A 26,435-nucleotide genomic window follows, 5' to 3' on the forward strand; every position below is an offset into this window, starting at 1 on the left:
TACTAAGCGCATCCGAGTAAATTAAATTTAGGAAACGAGGCAATGCAAAGATTGAAAATAAAGAACAACTTTTTTTTTTAATGCTTCAATCATTATCAAAACAACATTAGCGAGAGAGCACTCCAACCGCTGTAGCGAAGGGCCCCAGGCTCATTTATGAGGGCAAAGGCTTCTTGCAAACGAAGACATAAAATCCAAATTGAGGCAGTAAGGATTGCTCGTGGAACTGTGCACATATTTGCAGAAAGCATTCGCTGCTTAAATACCCCCAGTGTGGACGAGTGAGGGAATCCTAAAGAGATTGTGGATCTAGGCCAATATCAAGATGAGCTTTCTTCAACTTCATGTGGTGGGGAAAATAGCTTGCATCAAATTTCATAGGACTGAATTATTGGAGCAAGGATTTGGTCTACCGGAATCTTGGGGAGGGAGTGTAATTTATGGAAGAAACAACTGTGCCCTCCCAATTTCAGCTCGTCAGAATAGTAAGTAATTATAAGGGGGACAAAAGTGGCTCCTCTCTTTTTCTTAGCAATCAATAATACATCAGCTTGCCTCGGTCCCTGGTTTTTGTCTTGTCCCCCCCAATGTTCGTTACAGAAAGAATTTGGGGGTGATGTTTCTACAGACGTGGCATAATTGCCTTGAGGTCTGGGACCATGGTTTCTTTTTTCTTATGGGGTTTATTTGCTCTAAATGGGAAGCAGGGAAAGCATAAGGGAATGAAACAAGAGAAAGAATTGAGTCCATATGGGGATGAGGTAGAAGGCCCCGGCCACGAGTTCAGACATCACTGAGTTGTCTCCATGTTCCTTTGCCAGACTTGTCCTCCTATCTTCACAACTGGAGAAATAATACATATTTGTGTGTGTGTGTGAGAAAAAGAGAGAAAAGATACAAGTAGTAGGTGCTACCCTCCCCCCTTTACAGCCTCTGCTGGCATGACTAGTGTCCAACCTGCACGCTAAGCCAATCAAAATCTGGTCAGAACTTCCTTTCTCTCCTCATCTCCTGCTGCTCCAGGCCTAGAAAACGCAATATGCAAAATGGAAGACTGGGAAAAAAGATGGAGGACTGGGCAGAGACAGAAGGGCTGACACCCAAGGCCCTCAGAGGGCAGCCATTACCACTACTCCACATAGCGGACTACCAGCGTGCTCGCTCTCCCGCCCGCCTCCAGCAGGCCCACAGCTGTCAGGTAACACCAGTGGGCCTGGTTATTCTGCGAATGAAACCAATCACAAACACTCCATTTTGAAAAGCCCCTGAACACCCCCAAAGAGTCAGATTCAGCTCTTGGCTTCGACAAAATTCTCATGTCCCATCACTTCTTACCACCCCACTTTCAGTCAGCAGCTCAGCTCCAAAACCAATCTAAGAAGTACATGAATGGCACATGTATTTTTAAAACCAGCTTAAATTATTCATTTCATCGCCAAATTGTTAGTCTCCACAAACTCTTCACAAGAGTCTGACCGCATACATAAGTGAACAAATACCTCACGCTTCTATACTGTACTTCATATAATCAAAACCCAACATCCCCTGAGGCTTTGACCCAGGGAACTATCGTGAATGTAGGCTTTATTATTAGCTAATTGGAATAATTTTCTTAGCTAATTCTAAGATTTTCCTTGCAATACACAAAATAAGCTATAATCAACCTACCTTACAATTCAAAGAGGTTAATCCTTAACAAGGTGCCATAAATCTACAAATTTGGAACGTCAGGTCATCAGAAGAGTTATTTTTCTATCTGAACTCCAATTCTCTGTAGAGCAAGAAAAAGGGAGCTGGTGTCCTGCGCTTCAGGGAAGACAGAAGCAAGCCCCAATATCTGTAATTAATTTCCCCTCCCAGGAAGCAGCATACCAAGGTAGTTAAAAATATAGGCTCTAAGGGCAAGGCCGCCTGGGTTCAAATCCTGCTATCCCCCATTAATTAGTTGTGTGGCCTCAGGCAAATTACTTAACCATTCTGTGCCTTGGCTTTTCATCCCTTACATGGGGATGCAGATAATAAGACCTACTTCCTAGGGTTATTGCGAAGACTAAAGGAACAAACACACAGAGAGCACGTCATCATCATTCCTAGCTGGGTCTTTGAATCGAAGGAGGTACTCTCCATCCTGCTGGGTTGGTCCTACTGGTCAGTGAGGAGAAATGGAATTTCTGACCCATCCTGGCAAAGCCACCACAGGTCCTTTTATAGTCACACACAGGTGTAGTAAGGACGGAGACTCACAAAGAAAGAAGAGGTGGTCCACTCACACAGATGAGAAAACATAGCGCCTTTGAGCCAAGCTCCCGATCTCTCTGGAAATGGTCCCCGTGGTCAGAAGGAGTCCAGGCGTGTTCCACAACCATCTAACCCACGCCTGGAGAAAACTGGTATTTAAGTAACCTCTTTTGCTGTTGTTGTTGTTTTTTTAAACTGGTCTTCAGGGCTTGTTGAGAGAAGATATCATTTACCCTTTCTGTAGGGATTTGCAGCCTTCGCACACAGGTAAACAGAATGTCCTTGGACAATGACTTTGGACAATGCCTGCCTCTCCAAAGAGTGAAACGCAGTGTCTCTAAAAACTGTGTTTTTCCTGAAACAGAATCTCTCACTGGGAGGTTTCTCTGTCAAGTATTAACGCTGGCATGGTCATTTATAAATTAGACTTAGCATCTGAAAGCCCAGCGCCCAGAGAATGATGCCACGGGGTGCACGTCTAAAATGATGCCCAGCACTCACCTTGGAAAACTGCGGCATTCTGGATGATCAAGAACTTGAGCTCCATACTTGCAGACTGAAGCAGCTGTTCCATGTTCAAGCGCGCAGTCAGTTGGTACTTTTCTTCCATCTTTCTGGAGCAGCACGTTGGACCCTTGGGGAGACATACTTGCAGATCTGATCCTGAAACAAACAAGTGTTTGACGTTTCAGTAAGCAGAATGTCACACACACATACACACACACACACACACACAAAGTGAACAAGGCAAGACAATGCATTTTTTTAAATATAGTAAAATCTTGATTATTCAAAATTAGTGTTTATCTTAACGAATCCCTGCTTTCTCCCAATTATCTTTATGACTGATTCTTTTTGAATAACCATTAGAATTAATTGCCTAGGTTTGACTCATAAATTCTGCACAAACCAATTTATAGCACCAAGTAGACGTCATTGAACACCGATATTTAATTTGTCCGTTAAAAGATTAATCTTCACTCCTACAATTTATTTTTCTTGATTATAATTTATGAATGAGAGCACAACCAAGAGGCAATTTTCAAAATTCCAGTTATGATTTCCTAATGAAATGTACGTCTGCCACCCTAGTGTGGCTTTTTGGGATAAATGATTAAAACATCAATATCTTATCAAAGCTTTGCTGTTGTTGTTAACTAAAGGTCTGGGGTAAGATTCAAAGAGGAAATATTCAGAGGACAATATCAACATTCACACAATCACCAAAATCCCTTACAACTACAACATTCTAGCGCTATTCAAATGCCGACCTCTGAACTCCTGAGTCACTTCCTTGCACCTCGCTTATGATGCATGGTATCTTTTATTTCTGCAACTCCATAAAAAGTTGTCGAATTAAGAATCTCCTCGCTTATTCCAAAATTAGGGAATCAGAACCTCTTCTCAGTCCTCATCCAATGTGACCTTTGGTGGCATCCCTCCCAGTCGACCAGTCTCTTCTTAAAAGGCTCTCCTCCTCCCTTGTTATAGTGAGCCTACCCCTGCCACACACACACACACACACACACACACACACACACACACCCGACTGCTATGGCTACTCTTACCTGCTTTTCCGTTCTTCCTCCTCTTCTGCCTGTCACTTTAACATTATTGACCCTCCCTGCATTCCCGACCCATAATCTCATCTCATCTATGGGACTGCTGAACTCCCTAACCCAGCCCTCACCTCTCTTCTGAGCTCGAAAACTTCCTATCTGCAACCCCTCCATAGGCATCTCAAATTCAGCCAACTCCAAACTGATCTCTATGTATCTCACACACACACACACACACACACACACACACACAGTTCCATCTCTTGTGTTCTATACCTCAGTTAATAACGACCATCTGCTAAGTTTCCCACTGACTGAAACCTTTGTCATTCTCAGCTCTTCCCTGGGGACACAAGGCATTTCTTCACAGCATATGAATGAAAATTCAAGCCAGGGACTTGGATGAGTCATTCAACAAATATTTTATTGGGCATCTACCACATGCCAAGCACCCTGGATATAACAGATATATACAGACACGCATATATAGTTTGTATATACGTTGTGTATATGTATAGTTTGTGTATATATTGACACACACACATAGTCAAGTAGTGATGAGTACTACAGAGAAAACAGAAACTAAGGAAGGACAGCAAAACAAACTGTGGTATATACATACAGTGGATTATGACTCAGCCATACAAAGGAATAAACTGTCGATCCATGCTACCACGGCAACGGGCCCCAAAAACATTATGCAAAGCCATAGAAGCCACATCAAAAAAACCCTACATACTTTACGGTTCCATTTATACAAAAGTCTCCCAAATGAGAATTAACCTGTAGTGACGGAAAGCAGTTCAGTGGTTGTTGGGGAGGGGACACAGAGCAGGGATGGGGCCAGAGTGAGGAAATATGGCAGAGCGATGGATAGATTCATAATTTTGGTTGCAGTGATTGTCTTCTGGCTATACACATGTGTCAAAATTATCAAATTATACCCTTAAAATATGTACTTTATTGTATGTTAATTGTACCTCAATAAAACTGTTCTTTTTTTATGTTTAAAAACCAAATTCAGGGAGGTAGGGTAGATGGTGGTGGCAGCAACAATTCTATTTAATAGGATCGTCAGGAAAGGCTTCTTTCATAAGGTATCATCTAAGGAGAGACGAAGGAAATGATGAGGCGTTCCCTGATTTTATATCTTCTGCCAATACCAGCAAATATTAAGCCCAATCTCCCTCCTCCTCTGCAACTCCCACTGTACTCAGACTCTCCCTCCAACCAGCATTTGTCGAGATCCTTCTGTGGTGAGCATGTGAATCGCAGACCTCCTACTGTGCTGCATGTAACTAACTGACGGATGGTCCCAGCTGCTGCGCTCTGAACTCACCGCCATGTTGTATCTCGGCCACCATCTCCAGGGCCTGCCCCAGCTGATGTCAGAGCATAACAAAGATGCTAAGTTCTGTGAGCATGGGACTCGGCTGATGGGGATTTGGGCTCAAGGACTCCCCACTGACCTTGACAAAACTTTCTGAAAACAGTACTGCAGTCAAAGATTCCTCCTACTCTACCTTCCTTCTTTCGCTCCCTCCTCCACAGGGTCAGACCTGCACCACAGTGTGAGGGTCCTTCTGGCATCCTTCAGCTCTCTGCTCCTTTTCCTTCACAAATGTTTTCCCTCAGGAACCCCTTATACATGTAGGGCCCTACTGGCGTCAGCTTCTCAGAGGACTCAGTTGGACTCAACTTCTGGGTGCCAAGCACTGTGCTACATGGTGAAGGTCCCACGTTGAACAAGAGAGACATGGTCCTGACCCCAAAGAGCTCACTGTCTAAAGGGGTTGACAGAGATAAATACTGAAGACATAGGAAATGAGTGCAATAAAGCAGCATAGTTAGTCAAGATGACAAAACATGTATATGAGGTAGAGGGGAAACTCCCCCAAATTCCTGTGAGGTCTTTGGCAAAGCAAGGTCCTGTAATAAACATCAAATCTTCCTGAAGGAAAGCATATGCAGACATTTTAGACAGCTTTGTAACAACCGAGATTTTAAAAAATGGGGGGGTGGGAGTGCGTGCAGGAAGAGACTAGTTAGTCCTAAGTGACCAGAAAATTTCTTTCTATTACAGCTTATTTCCCTAGGAATTCCAGTTAATCACGACCTTAATGTATGTGTCCAAGTTCTATTTTCTTAATTTAGGAATGAAATTCATCAAGTGTTGCCTCACATGACATCACCTTTGGGAGTCCAGGATACGGACTTCGAGCACTCCCCTTCCCCTTCCTCAAGGGAGCTGACAAAAGCAGTCAACGGAGAGCACAGATAATACATATCACCAAACCAAATCCAGCACTGCAATTTATAGCGCTGGATGGAAAGGTGATATTTAATGTGTCAAAATACAATTTGGGGTCTGGAGACACAGGGTTCAGATTTAACTCCTATAAATGTCAATCTCAGAGACAAGCCTTAAACTGATATTAAATATGGTCTAAGCTTAAAGGCTTTATGATTATCTTCTGAAAAAGAAAACAGAGCTAGTTCTAGCTCACTGTGTTCTTTCTACAGGAGGTTACAAAATATAATGCTATTCTAGGAATAGAAAGTGATGCGGTTTACTGGACCACGAAGGGAAAGAAAAAGTCCCCTTCGGGAAGAGTGGCTAATCTAGATTGAAACAAGGTTGGTTGGGACACACGTGTAGATAGGAAAATCCTATAGAGAAGGTATTTGCCATGTATCAAGTTCCCGTCCATTTGACAATGTTTTATCTACTTTCTTGATAAACTGATACCTAAGTCATATGTGTTTAAAATAGCGGTATTTGAATACATTCATAAAATTCAATGTTATAAAAAAAATCCTTTGTGTTTCTCAGTTTCCACTGGTGAGGACTTCCCGTTTTCAGGAATGGTAGGGTTTATTCAGCAGCATGGCTGCTAATAGTGTTCCAGCTCTAGCCAGCAGGAATCATAAAATAATGGGGCTCAAATCTTTCCTCTGTGAAGTGCTATGAGTTGTTAGGTCTCAGAAATAACAAATTACCACTCAGTGTACCTGCAGAAACCCAGGACTGCCTCTTTGAATCACCATGACGCCAGTTTGGTTTGCTTTTGATGGATAACTCATAGAGTAACTTAGAGATTGCATAGTGTGGCCCTTTCCCTGGGTTGGGCAGGTCTTATCATTGTAAAAATTCCCACTCCCTCAAGAATTCATTGAGCCAAACATCTTGAGAGGAACAAAACATCAAGTGAGAATTTGGGGGAAAAGATCTCAGACATCACGAAGAAAGATGTAGCTTGTATCCAGATATAAGAAATGTACATATAGTAACATCTACCTTCCCTCCCAGTTAACACCACCCGATCAATCAATAAACCAGGACAACTGATCTGGGGGCTAAGAGTTAGCTAGAGTATTTGAGGAAATAAAAACATCTATAAGCTGATACAAATTCAGAATTTCCAAGCCAGGAATAGGGAAATATACGCCAAAGGGAAAAACATTTTAAGTACATTTCATATAACTCACAGGCCAGCACAAGAGAACATAAGGAACAAAGTGGGCCAGGAGAGCTAGACATGCCTAAATGAAATGACAATAATGAAAAATGAACCATTTCAATGCAGGAACAGAAGCATAAAAGAAACAAAGCAGAACCAAAAGAAGTAAAGAAAGAATTTAGAGAGGAATCCTCATCAAGGAAACAAAGAATTACTCTGGAAACCAAATCTCAAGTGGGATGAATAAAAAGTAACCAAGGGCAAATGACCAAGGAGGTACACCAAGAACTGGTACATACTTGTATGAATGAAAGCAGAAAGGCCAATTCAAGAACTCAGATGCAACCTACAAAAGACACAATAAGTAGCAAAGCATTCTTTAGGAATGTCAGGAACAAAAGAAGGTTAAGGGGAAACAGCTCCTTTATTAGACAGAAAGGAAAAGTAATCGTTGACCACACTCATCAGAGAGGTGCTCATATTTTTTTTATATAAAAATGGAATTCAGCTAGGAAATGGGAATAGAGACAAGCAATGTAGCCTGGGATGAAGATGAGGAGAAGGCTCAACAGTTGACTATTCAAATGAGCCAGAAAGGTTCAAGTTTTTGGAGCTTAATAACTTTGGATTCCCAGATGCTTAAAAAAAATTTTAACTCAAGTCATTACAGGGCTGCTAGTTCCCATTTATTTTGGAGGATTAACAAGTAGCTTCATACCATAATCTCCTCTCCCAGATTTTCCATTCCTGAAGAACAGAGAATGACACCCATCTCCTTGGGATGCCCTGTCTATCCCATTCAGCCCTGTACATATAGTGTTGAATTAATGAGGGCTGCAGGTTGAGAACACTGGTAAAAAACAAACAAACAAACAAACAAAAAACTAACAAACAACCTTTGTGTCTCTCTGATCTAAAAGAAGGGAGAGGAGACATGACCCTGAAAATTTTACACCTGTGCACTTAACTTTGATCTTGGGAAAAATATCTTTAAATACCACAAAAATCAATTACCAAACATCTTGAAGATACACAAATACAGGTTTCACTTGAAGGAACTATAAAGTAATTTATTTCAAATTATTTTGAGGCAAGGTCTTCCTGGCACACTGGGTCTGAGTCTGGGTCTGACAACTGAAAAGGGATATTTGGGTTATGGCAGCTTTCCTCTAGAGGATTCTTGCCACATGGACCCATACTGGGCACCCTCACCAGTTGCTTCCCCTCCCAGAGGCTAGGCCACTGGGAGACCACAGCAGGCTTTTTCCTGATGCGTACTCTTGTTTCAGGGGATGTCTTAGCCTTGGCTACCCGTGGCCTTGCTTTCTTGACCTCTATCCTTTGGGCCCAGTTCTTGTTCTTTTTTGGCTCCATTCAAGAACGTGCAGCCATAGGCTCACACACTCACCCAAAGACCCCATTCCAAGCCTGAGCCTTGCCCCTAATCGGAAGAGGAGAGCGAACGATGTGCTATGGGTCTGTCTAAATATATCTGTTCTATTGGATTTTATTCCAAATCAGCAAGTAGTAAATGGCTTGAAGGTCAGCATCGTGGCAGGCACCATGAGCGGGAAAAGATCAATCACAGTGTGCCCCCCCCCTTGTCGAGTTGCTTCTAAATGGAGTCCTACCCCACCACTGGCTAACTACGCAAGCAAGGGTAGTCACTGAAATTCCACATGGCTTTCTGTCCTTAGCTCTAAAAGGGGATTATCAATAACCCTTACCTTACAGAGTCATTGCAAGGGTTGTATGAGATGATGCAGGTAAAGCTCTCACCTTCTTGGCACAACACGGGTTAAGTAACATTAAAATAAACAAATACAAAACTCACATGAAGAGACCAGACTTCCACACAAGAATAGCTAGAGAAGAGAAAAGGTTGGCATATGGTCAGGTGACAAAATACGCAATATCTTTTCTGAGGTGACGGAAAGAGTCTCTATTTTCTTTGGGGATAGGCGTTACACGGGTGTGTACATTTGTAAAAACTCATTAAATTCTTCACTCAACACGGGTGTATTTTATTGTTTGTAAATTATCTCAGTCAAGGTGATTTTTAAAATATGTCCTATGGACAACATTTGCTAGGTAAATGAATGCTCACCAGAGACTCTGGGGGCCAAACGGGACTTCTAGGGGAGGGGGGGCTTTTGCCAGATGGGAAAGATTTGGAAAAGCCAAGGGGTACAATGGGTTTGGCGGCGGCAGCGTACTAGGGCAAGACTAACCTGCCTGGAGAGAAGCTGGAATATGGGGCACAGCTAGCTTCTCAGGGCAGAATGTGAGTTTGGACAGAAACCTGTGGGCTTGGCCCCATAGGCAGTAAAGGCCCACTGCTGGTTCTCGAACAAAAGCATAATGCGTGGAGGAGAGCCGCGTAGGCAGATGAGTCTTACAGCCTGAAATTGGGAATGGACTAAATAACCCCTCAAGGTCACTTTCAGCCTGCCAGTTCTCTAATTACCTTTATTGTGTTCTATACATTGGTTATTTTACTCAACTGCAATTTTACTAATGACTATAAATTGTCAAAAATCCCATTAAAAAACACAATAAGGAACGGAAGAAATATTAATGTAGACCTTGCTCCTTATACTTTCCTAAGAGCAAGATAAAACATATTCGAATAGCAACAGAAGAGGAGGAATCGTCAGGGCTCAGTAACAATGAAAATTGAAATCTTTTCCATATATATATATATGAATATGATGATTTGACACATTTCATTGCCAAGGTCCGCTTTGTGGCAGATTACTTTTTTTGCTAACAAAGGTACATTGTGCTAAAAAAATGATGTAATATCATTAAAGTAATATTAAGCAAAAGAATGAGTGATATCCCAAACTGGTTGCTTCATGACTTGTAGGGAAAGTAATAGATGCCTATTAAAATTATCCAAAGGATTAAGTGCAGGTTGCTCTACTAATGAACCAAAAAAACATACCAGGCACTTTTAAAAGATTTTTTTTAAACAGAGGACAAGTCAATTAGCCATCCAAAAATATTAACTAATTTCCTTAGCATACAATAGTGACTTGCTATTAGAATGGTGCATTTTCCCCTAATTAATCATTATCTAAATCAAATCTTACACGCTTATTAATTTCTCACTAATCAAGATAGGAATACAGATGAAAGAAATGACTGCATTCAAAACCAGTGTGGAAAGTGATGATTGCTGGTGGAAGAAATCATCTTCGGGAACCCAGCTGAAGGTTACCCTTCTGTTATTTAGCCCGAAAGAACATGACCTTGCAGAGGGCACACCTGGGTATCATGAGCTCTGACTCTAAATCAAAGATCGTGCCTGGGGCCACCACAGACTGCCTCTGTAAAAGGCAGGCCAAAGTGTCGCTACCACACTAGAGTACTGGGAGTTTAAAACCACCCTGGAGATAAGCCATTCTCTAAGCCTGAGAATTAAAGAATGAATTACCTTTATCTCCACTGCCAACTGTCGATTAAGTGCGTATCATTCCATGCCCGGTGAAGGTTGAATTCCTAGACCACTACACTCCCCCACAAATGGGTTCTTTCTGGACCCCAATCCCAACCAGCAGTCAACATGTGCTCTGGGAATACAAATTCACTGATTACACTCGGCCTGCCAAAGTGGCGGATGATTCATTCATCCAACATTTACTGAATGCCTACTTTGGACCAGGGCCTATGTGCAACCCGAGAAGTACAATAAAGAACAGGACACAGTCCCTGTCAAGGAGAGGGACTTCCAAACTAACTAGAAACCTCTAGGTCATTCTAGACACCTTACTCACCCTCATTCCGTGTAGCCAAATGCCACTAAATCCCACTGGTTCTACTTTGCAAATGTCCCTCATCGCCCTGCCTCTTTTCCCTTGGACAGCTATAAGAGCCTCCCCATGGGTCTTCCAGCCTCTGCCGGACTCTCCTCCACCTGAGCCTCAGAGAGATATGCCAAAGCGCATCTCTGATCCCATCATTAGCCTTCTTAAAAACCCTTCAAGAAAATGGAGCAAGGGGGTGCCTGGGTGGCTCAGTCCATTAAGCATCTGACTCTTGATTTCGGCTCAGGTCACTACCTCAGGGTCATGAGATCAAGCCCTGCATCAGGCTCCGCACTTACCAGGGAGTCTGCTCGGGATTCTCTCTCCCTCTGCCCCTCCACATTCACTGCCCCCCACCTCACGCACTCTCAGAAAGAAGGAGAGGAGAGGAGAGAGGAGAGGAGCAAGAGAAGAGAGCAGGGGCACAGAGTTGTGTAAATGCGTGGCACGGCCGGGAACAGCCAAGAAATCTGGTGAGGCTACAGGGAGGAGTGAGCTGTGGAGAGTGGCCGAAGCACAGGGAAGCTCTCAGAGTCCTGCTACAAGAGGATGTCCACATATCTTTGGTTCTTTTTTGTTTTTTATCTTTACAATTTTTTTTCCCAGCTTTACTGAGGTATAATGGACTCCTGCTTATCTTCGGCTGGATTCTCACAGGATGGAGGGTTTATGGGAGCAGAAAGAGATGTACTCCACAAGCTTTCTGTCCTCTAATTCCCACAGCATCCTGCATCCTTTATGAAGACACTTCTCACTCTAAATTGCATCACAGTTAAATCTGCATGGCTTATCGCCACCAGATTTAAGTTCCTTGACATAAAGACCCCTGACTGACTCATCTACATACCTCAAGGGGCCCGAGGAGGTTTGGGCTTGATGCCCTCCCCCTTTGACTTGGAACCAATGCCAGAACTTCGAGAGAGTTCAGTTTTAAAGGAACTAGATCGGATTAACTGATGCTACTATGGCAAATTCTAGAAGAATGGTATTCGAGGGAAAATGAAGGAAGAGTCCTCAGAGCCCAAGAGAAAGCTCTCTCTCTGTCTCTCTCTCTCTCACACACATACACACACATATTCTTTAGACACGAGGAAAAGTCCTAGTGAAAACAAACTTGGGTTGGAGAACAATGCTAGTTGGGATAAAAAAATCTTTTAGTTTAGAATTTTGCCAGACGGACTCAACTAAGGCAATTTCCCTGTCTCCCTGAGTCACTCTTTAATTGTTATTCTATTCAGATAAGTAACCGAGATCCCACCTTTCAGGAGATGTATAATTTTTATTTTTCAGATACAATCTTCAAACATGCAAACCTGAACTATAGCTGAGAATTTCAACACCATAAGCTCGATCTGAGCGCTAGGCCCTTCCCCGTGTATGAAATCACACCGGGGGCAGGGGATGACCCCCTCCCTACCCAGACTAAGGTGTTCTTATCTTCTCTGCTACCAAATCAGCTGTGTGATTTGCCCAAAGACCTTCTCAAATCCAGGCCTGGCTAAGGTAACTTCAGAGTTGAGGGTCTACGTTTCCCAACTGTAGAACGATCGCTAGTCACTGAGCCCATTCTAGACTGGGCATTGGGAGGACACCAAAAAAAAAAAAAAAAAAAAAAGTTTGCTTCTGCCTTTCTAGGAAGCCTTTGTCAATAGCACTTGGCTCTACATGAACATGGATATGGGGTCAAGGCCAATGACTCAGGCTTACAAAGCTTTACTCCATGTAATAACCACATTCCCCTCTACATGGCCCTTTGTCTCCAGAGGCTAACTAATGGCAGAAGCTCCCTCATGGGATGGTACACGGTGGCAAAGGGAGGACCTGCGAAATCAGACCAGTGGGGTCTTAACACTGGTGTGATCATAGGCAAGTTACTTCCTCTCTGAGACTCCATTTCCATATCTGTAAAATGGGGACAAGATCACTTACCTCTTGACATGGTTCTGGGGATTAAATTAAACTTATTTCATGTGTCCCGAACACATGGCTCCATTTCTGGCCTCCCCGTGTTGCTCATGCTGTTCCTGTCCCTGGAGCGCCCTTCCCCGAGTTTCAGCTCTTCAAACCTTTTCACCCATAAAAGTGTCTCTTTCATCATGTTTGCCTACCCTACCGCAGCTACCCTCCCTACCAAATAATCCCCAAGAGCTCACACTTTGGACCTCTAACACAGCATTTTGCAATCTGGATGTTATAGCTATCAGTAAGCTCTTAGTATTCCAACTATTAAAGTGCACGTTTCTGGAGACAGGAACTGTATCTTGGCCATCCTTGTGTTCCCGGACATGGCACAGTCTCAGGTATATGGTACGTACTCCACAAAGGCTTCCTGGATGAATGAACGAGGACTCATCCTGGATTAATCAGGTGGGCCCTAAATTTGATGACTAGTGTCCTTACAAGAGACACACAGACAGGAGACATAGAGAAGTGAAGGCCGAGTGAAGGCAGAGGCAGACGCTGGAGGAACACAGCCCCCAGGACAAGACAGGCCCGAAGCCTCCAGAAGCCGGAAGAGGCAAGGAAGGATATCCTCCCCTAGAGCCCGTGTGGAGGGAGCATGGACGTGCTGACACCTTGATTTTGAACTTCTGGCCTCCAGAACTGTGAGAGAATACATTTCAGTTGTTTGAAGGCACCAAATCTGAGGCAATTTGGTACGGCAGCCCTGGGAAGCTAACAGCCCCTCTCTCTCCCTCTACGCCGCCTACGAGTATCTGCCTAGCAGTATCGAAATGTTTCCTCACGGCAGAGTTAGTGCTCAGGTTAGCCAGTTTCCTCAGGTTTTTGTCTGAAAGTGCAACACCCCTCAAGGCTGAGGAGTTTACTTGGGATTTTCATGCAGCACGGGCAAGAAGACAGTGGGCAGGCAACCCAAAACACCCGGATGGGGGTGAGGGGGAAATGTCAAAAAGGAAAGATTTTTAAAAAGATAAAAGAGACTCAGGCCAAATTTTATCTAGGGTCAGCCCTAAGAAAGTCCTACTGACAGAGCCCAAACGTAACTTGAACAAGAACAGGCCCGTGCTAGAAGAAGGAGGAAGCATTATAGAAGCAAAAAATCCTAATATTGCCTCCATCCTTGGCCCATATTTCAGAAAGTCTGGTAAGGGGGTGCTCAGACTGTGGCTCAGTTGGTTAAGCGCCTGACTCTTGATTTTGGCTCAGGTGGTGATCTCAGGGTCGTGAAATCGAGCCCCGCATTGGGCTCTGAGCTGGGGTGTGGAGCCTGCTTGGGATTCTCTCTCTCCTTCTCCTTCTGCCCCTCTCCACCCTGTGTGCTCGCTCACTCTCTCTGAAATAAATAAAATCCTTAAAAAAAAAAAGTTGGCGGGGGGGGTCCTCAGACCAATCCAAACGCCTCATTCTCAGTGCTCAACCGCCTCTGTTTCCTCCTGCTTCACCAACCAGGCATATTTCAGATACACAAAGAATCGTTTTCAAGCTCCTAGCAAGTAGTCACGAACAGAGCCGGGCAACAAGGGAAGATGCCGACCCAGCTGGGAGCCCAACCGGGAATGTGGCTGGCATCTCCCTCCTAGTCTTGGGCCCTCGGGAAGGTGCTGCTTAACCAGCTCCCAAGCCAATCTCTCCAACGCCCAATTGCCCTTCCTGTTAAGATGCCTCTCCCGGCTCTAATGGTTAACCTAAATTTCAGTTTCAAGCCACTGCACCTTGTAATTACATTCTCAGCCCCTCTAAATAACCTGTGCCCCCTATTTTATCTTCCCTCTTTCCCGACTCGAGGAACCTGTCGAAGGGGGGGGGGAGGTTGCCTTGTTAGTGCGACACACGCACGGCACCTGAGCCAAAAGGCAAACCACAAGGAAACCAAACACTCACTCTTGACCCCTGAGAAGCCGCACTGTGGCTCTTGTCCCTTTTCCTACCCTTCAGCGGATCCGAACGTCTACACTGACGTGCTCTAGTGCTGTGGCATTTATGCCATCTTGGGGAATAGCTGTGTAAATGCTTTGGAGCATTCGTGTTAGAACTTGAGACTCTGAAGGACTGGGAAGGACCCATTTTCCTCCTCCTCCCCCCACCCCACCCCTCATGTAATAGGAATCAAAATCCCCACTAATTGGCCCTCCTCCTGCATGTCACTGCCGTCTAGACTTGGTGGCAACCCCTTTCCGTGGAAGAGATTTAATGAAGGAGAAAGTGCACAGGAGGGATGTTGGCAAGCAAACCGTTGCAGAGCAGCTACAGGAAGATTGGAGACACGAGGAGTTCTTGGTAAGCTGGGATTGAAAGCTAAAGAATATTGTGTGTGTGTGTGTGTGTGTGTGTGTGTGTGTGTGTGTCTCCCTCTCTCTTTCACATACGCACACGGTGGTGCATCCACTCTACCCTAAACCAACCGTCTCCCCACATCGAGGAAAATCTCAGTTATTCAAGCAACACCTAAAAGACTCTTCAGTGATGGCTCACTGGTGACTGGTTTCCTCCTTGCCTTCTTCGGGAGATACAAAAAAAACAACAATGGATTACCCAAACAAGTGATCTGGGGGTTGTCCTTCCATCCCCATGATTTCACTGAAAAACTCAAAAATTGTGAATAGTCGCTCCATTCTTCCATCGAGCCATAGGTGCTGCAGATACAGAGCTCCCCAGAGCCCAGTGTGGGCTCCAAGAGGCAATGCCAGGAGGGCTCCACATCAAGCTACACAAAGCAGACCTGGGTCTGGGGGCTCCCTGTGGGTGGCCAGTCCTACACCACCTGCCTTCAGACCTTCAGAAAACCACCCGCTCTCAAGACCACAGCAGTTTGGTTCAGGAATATCTGCCTCATTTAATTTACTTTTTTTTTTTTTAAAGGGACAAGTGTAATCAATCAGAGAGAAATTGTGACACAGGAACTATGGAGCCACTTAGGACCCAAACTGTGCTGACCAGCGTGTCTAAGCAGTGCTGGGTTCAAGGCACCCGATGCTGCAGTCAGCTGGGGCCGTGATGGAAAAAGGTTGATGAAATCACTGAGGCAGCGCAACTCCTCGATGACGACCTTCACTGAACAGGAAAATCGAATGCCCATGACCCCCACGCTGCCGAACTCGCCCAGGACAGAGCATTCCCACAGATCCAAGCCATGGCTCCCGGTCATGTCCTCCTTCTGCCCCTCCACAGATCTGGAGACACCCCTCTCCCAACACCCCCCACCACCCGCACCCCGCCCCTCGCCGCCCCCCCTTCCCCGCCCATGCCGGGTCCTCAGCCGTCTACCTGTCCACCTCCCCCACCGAGAGCAGAGAGAGTGGAGTGTTGGACTTTGAATCCCCAGCATCTCATGCAGGCTGCGTTCTCAGAACTGGTTTCAGGAGTAATTCCCGGAAAACGCTGAGCCCTTCCCAAGGGTAGCGATTAGGAACAGGGCTCTGGAACCAGACTGTGTGTGATTCATTGCAGAAAAAATATCTGTCCTTGGCCAAGCCACTAAACCTCTCTAAGCCTCAGTTTCCTCATCTGCAAAATGGGGGAAGTAATGCTGCCCACCTGGTAGTGCTGTGGTGAGGATTAAATGGGATGTCGCCCATAAAGGGCTTAGCACAGCGCCTGGCTCAATAAATGTTAACGATTATTAGCACCGCCCCCACCACAGGTGCTCAATAAAAACTCGCTGAATTGAAGTCACACCAGTGGGAATGACTAGCAGATGTGAAAGGCGGCCTGGGCTTTTTTTTTTTTTTTTTTTAAGGTTTTTCCCACCTCACTCTGCCCCAGATGACCTCTGAGATTTTCTTTCTTTTTTTTTTTTTTCCTTTCTTTATTTTTTTAAATTTTTATTTATTTATTTATTTATTTATTTATTTATTTATTTTATTTACTTTCAAGGATCGAATAGGAGGATAATCAGGCTCTGGTCTTGCTGATCTTCAGGTTTTCATTCAGGGCAGAAAACCTAGCCTGGCAAAGTCAGGCAGATGATTTTCTGAGACCTACGACAAGGCTATTAAAAACTCTAAATGGAAGTTGTGTAATGAGCATGAATGTGAATACATTTAAATTTCCTCGAGATCCGTAATTCCAGCAACACCGTGACATATATTCCTAAGTGTGCTCTTGCGGACGTGAGGAGACCAAGGCCCTAAAAGTTAGCAGGATTTCTTTCAGGCTGGGGGTGGGGAGGGGACGCACAATTGTCATGAAAATTAACCCCTGAAAATGCACAGGATTTTATTACCAAACGGATGCCTGAGGAGATTACTAGATTTTTAGGGTCTTTACTATCAAGAGAGCAACCGGCATGCCTGAAATAATTAAGAAGAGACTCAATTATCTAGTAAACTGAAATTTCAAACCACCCTGCTTACCTAAATGAGAAAAGCTGCTTACACTAAAGCCTCATTACTTCTATTTAGACAAGCCTTAGCAAAGATATACAAGGAGCTAAAGAATGGGACCCCACATTCTTCCCTAAGCCACAACAATGCCTGTTTATGTAAATAGGATTTTCAGTAACAGGACGGAATCTGAAAAAAAAAATGTTTTCATTATTGTCTCTGAAAAAAATGCAAATGCAGAAGATGAAAGTCAAGGGGCTTTCACTCTAATGGGCCCTGAGTACCCTAAAATATTTATTCTGTGCCAGCCTGAGCCTGGATTCCATGTGGTTCCAACAAACAGGCAAGGACTCTTTCTCGGCAGGAATGTCCGAGTACGGTATGAGGAGGCACAAGGCTTTCTCTGGCTTCGCGGCGAGTTGGAGTGCATACGGATTCAAAAACTCAGTTTAAAAAGAAATAAAAGTAGTAGTAGGTATCTATTTGTGTTTTTTTGGCAGCAGCTTCCAAAGTCCGGGCCCGAACATAAATATCCTTGCCTCCATCCTCACCATCTGACAATCAACTCCCCCCCGCCCCCGCCCTGCAACGTGACCGTAACAACCTCCAGGCGCAAACTACAAGCTCATATATGGAGGCTATTTATGGAGGAACTAAACAAAGAAGGAACGGACTATTAGCAAAACTAACCAGACTGTTCATACTTTTGGCGACTCTTGCGATCTGTTGGAACTCGAGCGTCCCACTCCTTCACGGGTAGATACTGATAACGACACAGATACCGCACAGCCAGAGTCTAAAGCTACGCCTGTAGTTTTTTGGTTCAAGAACTCAGGTTCTGACCCGTACTCTGTACATCAGCCTTCCTGTGGCTGTTCAGGCAGCTGATAAGAGGCAGAAATCCTTCTTGCTCATTAGGCCATTAGCTGCTGTTAAGCAAAGCGCTGGGGCTGGGGGGGGAGGTGGTGGTGTTCAGTGGCCCAGAGGAATGTGCTGGACTCCACATATAAAGCCAGCCCTGATTTGGGGTTAAGAATTTAACCTTAAAAGGCTGACAAGTCATAAATTTGCCTGAGGTTCATATATATGTGTGACTTTCACAGTTTATATTTCCTAGCCAGGACTCAAAGTCAAAACATGCTCCTGATTAATGAATGGTACTAATTGTTATTCCTGACTTGAGAACATTAGTCTTCATCCAAAATATTTTCTTTAAAAACACACAATCTCATACCTAAAACTCTCTGGCTTTGGGGAGTTTGGATAACCAGTTGGAAAAAAAAATAGGAAGAGGAGCCTAATGTTATCTGTTCTTTGGTGCTACCATTTTGGTAGTCGAGATTGACTCAAATGCTTCCATTTCATTGTGTCCATCAAGCAAAGTGCAAAGGAATGTCCTCCAAATCTAAACATCTGAGATAAAGCAACCATCTGTGACTCGACACAAAAAACGGAGCGGGGGTGGGGGGCGGTGGGGGGGTGGCGGAGGCAGGGGTGGGGGTAGAAGGGCTGAAGTATCTCCCAGCCCGTTTTGTCTGACTTATCTTGTTAAATATTTATACGTAGGTGCATAACCTAACAGCCTTGGCCAAGTTTGGAAGAGATAATGGACACAGGACAAACAAAAGATCCCCCTAAGTATAAAGACAAAGAAAAAAAAATACCAGGGAATAGTCCAACTGGAAGACGCTCTTTAACCTGAAGTCAAATTTGAAACTAGGACAATAAAATCCTGCAAGTGACACAATGTCCTGAAATGTGGTTCACTTCGTCAGGGAAAAGCAAGCTACATTTGGTTAGCCTGCGAGCTAGGTGTCAATTCCGCCCCACATGAGCAGGGTTTCAAAGGGGCTCCCTGATCTTCAGAAAAAGGAAAGGCAGTTTGGTGGAAGACAAGAGATTTCGAAGAACAAAGATGCAATTTGCATTCATTGAGAATTATGACAAAGTGAGAGAGAATGTAAACTACATAGCGATGATCTGAGATACTCCAGTCAGATATATTTAGCCTGGTGCTATCTGTACAGAAACCCTTTTAAATGCTCAGAGTTCTTAGAAAGTGGAATGTAAATTCATCGGTGCATATTTTAGAGCTCTGCATTTCCAAACGAACTAAGGAATCGAATTTCGAAATATCCCCGGGAGAAGTAACCAGGTACCCAAACCAAATACGCGGGCAGAAATGGGAAGGCTGTTTTCTCTCCAGAATCACTGAGGGCAAGCGGATGTGGAGGAGGCAGAGGAAGATGGGGGAAGAGAGAAGAGAAAAGGAAATCAGGCACTATAGGAAAAGGAAACACAACTTAGAAACTCAAATACAGAGGAAAATATAAAACATTCCACTCCTCCAATTTTTTTGGAGAACAAGAAACACAAAACCATTCAATAAATATAACAAACCATAAAACACCTTCTGTTCTAAATTATAACCCATTGAGAGAGAGCATGAGGGTAGGAAGGAGGAAGGCGAAAAAGGAAGATGTGGGGAGCAGTCCAGCAGACGATGACCCGGGGCGGGGGGGCTTGGTAGCTTTGGAGCTTTTCTGAGCCCCAGAAGAGCAGCGATGGTGTGCTCAGAGCCCCCCGCTGCTCCCCTTAGCTAGGGGTGTCCTAGTAACTCGGGCTACTTCTTGTCACTCTACTCTGTGAAATAAATGGCGATGAGCTTTTGGAGAATCCCACCAAGAACTGTGAGTCAGCAATACATCTCTTTGCCACTAGGACGGAGATTGAAAATAAAACTGGATATTGCTGAGGGCGTGGAGAAAGGCTGAATGATTGACGAAATGCTGGTTCCAACTCCTTCAAGCTTTGTGAATGAGGCAACCTTACTCCCTCAAAGAACCAAGAAAAGGCAATCTGACAGCTTTGGCCAAAAGAACCTTCAGGCAACATTATTAAATTGACCCACAGCCCTGAAGTTTCAAAGGCAAGAAATGACTTAGGTTTTAGAAATTAACACTTGTATAAAACCTTTGAATTCCATGGGGGAAAATAAACCTTTATTTCAGAAATAAACTTTGAAGTTTCAAAAGAAAGCAGAAAATCAGTTTCTGAAAACAGAAGGGACTATTGGAAACACTGAGCACAGTTCCTCCATGGCCCTCGGAATCGCTTCAAAAGTCCCACTCTGACTTCTGGGGATGGCCAGAGAAGGTACAGCCCAGAAGGCCAGTTAAAAAAAAAAAAAGTGGGAAACCATTAGGTCCATAGGTAAAAGCAAAACGGTCTCCAAAGATACTTGCCTCTGGCCACATTAAACTAAGCCAAGCCGTAGACAAGAGGCTCTAACTATCTGGGAGAGGAAAGATCATTTTCCAAACTGGTCATGAAGTTATTAGCCACCATAGGGGCTCAATCCAGTCCCTTCACTCTATACCCCCCACACTTTTTTCCTTCTCCCCCACCCCACTCTCTGAGTCTCTCTCTCCTCCCCCATCCTCCCCCCACCATACATTTCTTATGTATAGATCGCAGGGGCCACAACAATGACTGAACAGCCAAGCACAGCACAAATGCAAGAAATCAAAAGAACATAGATCTGTTATGTGCAAGTCCCTCCCCTGGGTCCTGAGGTCCCTCAAGGAGCTCATGCTTGGAAGCAGCCCTTCGCAAGCTTTAATGTGCGTACAGATCAACTGGGGATCTTGTTTAAAAACACGGGTCTCATTCAGTGGGTCTCGGATGTGGCCTGAGAGTCCTCATTTCTTGCAAGCCACTAGGAAGAGGAAAAAGCCAAGTACGGAAATAACTAGAAGAGCAAGAGAGAACCAAGGCCATAGGAGAAGTACAGGGATACCAGGGTTCAAAGGGAACTAGGCACGAGGACCCGTGATACAGCTCATGCAGGAGATAGCATGGCATGGCCACCTTGAAGGTGGCTAGGACTAGAGCAGGCACCCCTGGAAGGCAGACAGTCGGGTGGTCCGAAAGCAAAGGCTCGGGGGCAGACAACTACAGGGTCCTTTCAGTTATGGAGTTGGTGGCTTGTTGTGTCTAAGCAGAGGGCCCACGGGCCAAGGATGTAAGCCCAAAAGACATGACAGAGTCAGGCTCGCAGGATTTAGCCATTTAATTCGGGGGTGAGACGTGGACAAAGAGAAGTCCAAGACAATCGCGTGGTTTCAGGTCTGGGTCGCGGAGCTGCTAGCGTCACAGATGCAGAATGTTCGAGGGGGACAGGTTTGTGCAGGCGGGAGGAGAAAATGATGGACTGATTTCTGGCTCTGTGGAAAGGGAAGCCCTGGCAGGACTTCTGGATGGAGATGTTTGGCAGAGCGACTGGCAGATCCTGAACCAGACAGCAAGGAAGAGGTCAGGCTGGAGAGGGAGACGGGAGTGATTCGGACAGCAAAGATAATGAAGTCATGGGAATGGGTGTGGGAATGAGCAGAGACAACAGAAGGGGCAAAGGACAAACAGGACTGGAGCGCTTGCATCGAAGAGAGGGAGGGAGGGAGAAGGGAAACAAGCAGAGACAGAATCAGCCTGAGGAGGAGAGAAGCCCAGAGCGAAACGTCACACAGTCAAAGGAGTGTGGGAATTTAAGTCAAATGCTTTGATTCCAGCCGATCTTCCAAAGGGCATACCAGCAGCAGCAGGAGCTGTCGAGTGAGACACATCTGGATGCAAATTCTGGCTCCCCATACCACACAAGCTCAGGGAAAGCTAGCCTTCTGGGCCTCGGTCTCTTCATCTGTAAAATGGACATGACACCACCTCCCTTTCAGCGTTGCTGTGTGGACTAAATGGGATTAAATGCAAAGCAACTGGCATATAGTGGGCACTCAGTAAGTGGTAGTTTCTGTGCTCCTCCCTCAGGGCCCTTCCAGACTATTCCATTCATCTGAAAGTGGTCTTAAGAAAATCTTCTGGAGAACAGGTTTCAAGTTTACGTTGAATGGAAGTAGAAGCCTGGATGAAGGCAACCTCTTGAACAACAGGGAAATGAAAGAAACTCTTCATGCCAGAGAAACGGAAAATTCTACCACCCTCTACCCCCACCCCCGCAACAACAACAACAAAAAAACCACACTACATCTCCATAGACCCTTAAGAAAAGATCAGTCCAATGACACAAGTATGCCTAATATTTGCTTAGAACCACATGTTTCAGAGACCATCTAGTGGAAGAGAGACCAGAGCTCCCAAAAGCTACAGTTTCCATTCTCCAGAGTGGGAGGCTGCTCCCCAGCAGGGGCTGGGAGCACCAGAGGGGCCTCTATGTTGGAACCAGGCAGATCAGCTGAACTCAGAAGCTAGGGACGCTCCATGAGTGGTTGCATTGCCTGTACGTAAGACATATGAAAGCGAGGCTTTCACAACACAGATGTAAGGTAGGATTGGGGAAGACCACCCACTGCTAAGATGAACAATTAACAACTTTCAGACAGTTTAAATAACATGAAAAATTATTAATCACTGCTATCAAAAATAATAGAAATCCAAGCCCTTGCTTCAAATGTACTTTTCTACATTCCCCACCACCCGTGTGTGTGTGTGTGTGTGTGTGTGTGTGTGTGTGTGTGTGTGTTTGGTCGTGCATTATCTTATTTGCAAAATCTTGGACCATGACAACATCCACTCATACTTTCTCTTAATCAAGAGAATTCTTGAAGTCTTTGGCAGTTTTTTTCTTAATCACCAGATGTTGGCAAAATGCATTTTAAGATGTGTCACATGCAAAAGCCTGGAAAATATCATCCACACCCATGACTTCCAACTTGAGCCTATATGCTGATGAGTCCCAACTATGCATTTTCTGAACTCCAGAAGAGTGTATGCACTATTTCCCGGTGATCTCATCAATTCCCAGAGTTTCTGTTACCATCTATATGTTGTTCTATACCCGAGTATGTATCCTGATCTCTCTCTTCTACTGTCCAAAACACAACCTCAACCACCTAGCGGACATTTCCGCCTCAATGATCAAAGGACCCCTCAAACTCAACCCCTTCAAAATCAAACTCATTATTTCACTCCTTAAAAATATGTTCTTCTTGGGGCACCTGGCTGGTTCAGTCGATAGAGTGTGTGACTCTTGACCTTGGGGTCATGAGCTTGAGCCCCCACATCGGAGATAGAGTTTACTTAAAAATATATGTTTCACCTGTATTTCACTCATTTAGTCAACAAATATTTACTGAGCACTTACATTGTTCCATAGGCCCACCACCCAGAAAAACTAGAAGTTCTAGACCCTCCCTCCTATCCTCATAACCAGTCAGCAAGTCATACCTGATCCATTTCCTCTAGCCTCTCAACTTGGTATTTTACTCCCCTATTTCCTGCCCTGCTTTTTCCCAACCTGCATTACTAAGACTCCCTGCCAGTCATTCTCCATACTAAATACCATTTTCTCTTCTTCAAATGTTTTCATGGCTCTTTATCATCCTTGGATATAGCGCAAGGAAACTCCTCAGCATTTCCTGCCTACTTCTCTAGTTCGTCTTTCCTCTACTCCCTGCACCCCGCAACAGTTATTCTCCAACCAATCCAAACCAGTCCTGTCCAAAAAATGAGTCATTCTGTCTCTACATGTTTTTGCATATACCTTACGTGGCAGCCCACTTAAGGCAGCTAGGCATCCCTCCTCCATAGCTCAACAATCCCCAGATCCCTATATGGCTCCCTTCCTAGGCAGTGATTGTATCTTATGCATCAGCTCCCAGCTCAGTACCTGGCATAGAATCAGGGCCCAATGAATGTTGGCTGAAGCAGAGAATGAATGAAAAACTTTACGGTATTTATGCAGCGATGGCACACAGAGTTTATTATTAGTAGTAGGTTCCTTTCCTGAGAATTTCCATCTGTTTTCCAAAACAACTAAATGTGGTCCCCAATACAATCACGCCATGAAACCTAACTTGGAAACTGCCTCTTGGGTCACATTCTCATTGCTATGGAGCTCAATGTGCAATGCGGCCGGTGCTAGAAGTCATTCTCCAAAATGAGCCAAATTCACAGTATGGATTGACCATCACTGCTTTAAATGAGGATCACATCTCTGTACTTAGGAAAACGATGGAACTTAATAAATGAGTTCTGTGATATCAGTGACAATTCACTCTGCAACAATTTGGGGCCAATCCAACTGAAAATGGTTGACTTGAGCTCTGAGAAGTAGTACCCCCTAGGTTTTCCCAGGGTAAATTAGGCTTTTTCTCTAGGTTATTAAGGATGTACTGATGTAGGGATATTATGTGTGTGTATGAGTGTACAGATGTGTGTGTGTGTGTGTGTGTGTGTGTGTGTGTGTGTGCAGAACTCAGAACCTGCAGACACTCCATGAGTGGTTGTATTCTCTGTACATAAGCAAGGCTTTCATGACACAAGGTAGGATTGGGAAAGACCACTCCCTACTAGGAGTAATAATTAACAACCTTTAAACAGTTTAAACAACACATAATTATAAATTGTTCCTATCAAAATAACAGAAATGTAGAATATTTATACATATATAAACTAAAACGTGTGTGTATATAGATATAAGTACATATAAAACATATCTAAATACCACTTTTTTTTTAAGGAGGCTCTATGCCCAACTTCAGGCTTGGACTTATGACCCCAAGACCAAGAGTCACATGCTCTACCAACTGAGCCAGCCAGGCACCCCTCAAGCACCATATTTAGAGAAGTTTGTGGCCGGGGCAGGGGAGGGGGGGGCGGCAGCGCCTGGGTGGTGCAGTCAAGTAAGCGCCCAACCCTTGGTTTTGGCTCAGGTCCTGATCTCAGCGTTGTAGGTTCGAGCCCTGCATCATGCCCCATATGGGGTTCCGCACTCAGCACGGAATGTGCTTCAGATTCTCTCTCCCTCTACCCGCCCCCCCCAAATAATTAAATAAATCTTAGAGAAACCTGTACATAAAAATTTCTCTCTACTAGTCACTTCCTCCCCAGACTTCAGTTTTGAAAGAGGGGCAACAAGGCCCCCAGGTCTACAAAGAACAAATAAATGGGTTTCACCTCCGCCACCCCATCCTCAGTCCCAATTGCAGATCAACGTAGACAACGATGCACCCAGAGACTTGGTCCTTCACTAGGTGTATGCCATCCTAGGATCTCATTCAACAGCAGTCAAGTCCTGTAGACTGTTTCTTTAGGTGTTTGTTCTTACCTTCGCTCCAACCTTTATCAATAACTTTACACAAGGCACTCTACTCACCACTCTAGAGGATATCATGTTGAATCAAATATGGCTTCTGCTGTCAGCCGTTGTAGGGTCTGGCAGAGGCTATGAATAAGCTACGTACTTAACAGAAACACGGATACTAAGCAAGAAGAGCAATAGAGTATTTCTGGGACCCAAACGCACTTGGGGCTTAACTCCATATTTTCTATGTACACCCAAGCTTCCAAACTCGAATGTTTTCCAGTCCTTTCAGGCTGTTATGTGTCAGCGAACTTTCTGATACATACCAGGGTAAGGGCTTTGAATGTCCTCCCTGTATCTGTCACTCTGACCCTTCCTCTCTTCCCCACATTTCCCTCAGTGCCAACCATCCGAGCCAAAATTGGACAAAGAGCAATGGAGTACCCCAGGATGCTGACACACGCCATGAGAACCAGGATGCAGAGTTTGGGAGAGAGGGAGCAAAACCATAATGAAGGAGGAAAGTATGCAAACACAATTCTAATATTATTTTCAAATGAGCATCATCCCTTTCTTTTTTACCCTCTTTCCTAGTTGGGCCTCTAGCTGAAAGAACTCCCCATGGGTCATCCCTAGCCAACCAGTTGAGTTTTCTCAGCTGACTTTAAAAGCTTGCCCCAGTGCATACAGAAATTAAGAGACCTCTCAGGAGGCCCTTTATCCTGCTCCAATTAAAATTTCCATAACAGAATATCCACTTCAGACTATGTCCTTTTAAATGTACATTTATGAAGTTTCATGTTATCGGTAAGAAACACCAAACACCAAAGAAAAACTTACATACTTTCCATGTTTGTTTCTGTAACTGACACCAAGTTGCATTATTTTTGAGACCTAAATGCCACCGATCTGTAAAGTAAATAAGTGCATTTATCTATATGTGGATATATTTAATTTATCTATAAACTTCTTAGACTAGCCTTGTACCC

General features: G+C 44.5%; 1 protein-coding gene across 1 annotated transcript in view; it reads right to left on the reverse strand.

The window, feature by feature from the left end:
* The window catches only part of GPC3 (glypican 3), a 401,574-nt gene that overhangs the window by 367,961 nt on the left and 7,178 nt on the right, over positions 1-26,435 (reverse strand). The window contains exon 2 of the mRNA XM_080794945.1: positions 2,740-2,901. Coding sequence (XP_080651071.1) covers positions 2,740-2,901 — 162 coding nt within the window. The remainder of the gene's footprint in view (positions 1-2,739; positions 2,902-26,435) is intronic.

This window comes from Martes martes (genome assembly GCF_963455335.1).
Source record: "Martes martes genome assembly, chromosome: X".
Classification (NCBI taxonomy): Eukaryota; Metazoa; Chordata; class Mammalia; order Carnivora; family Mustelidae; genus Martes; species Martes martes.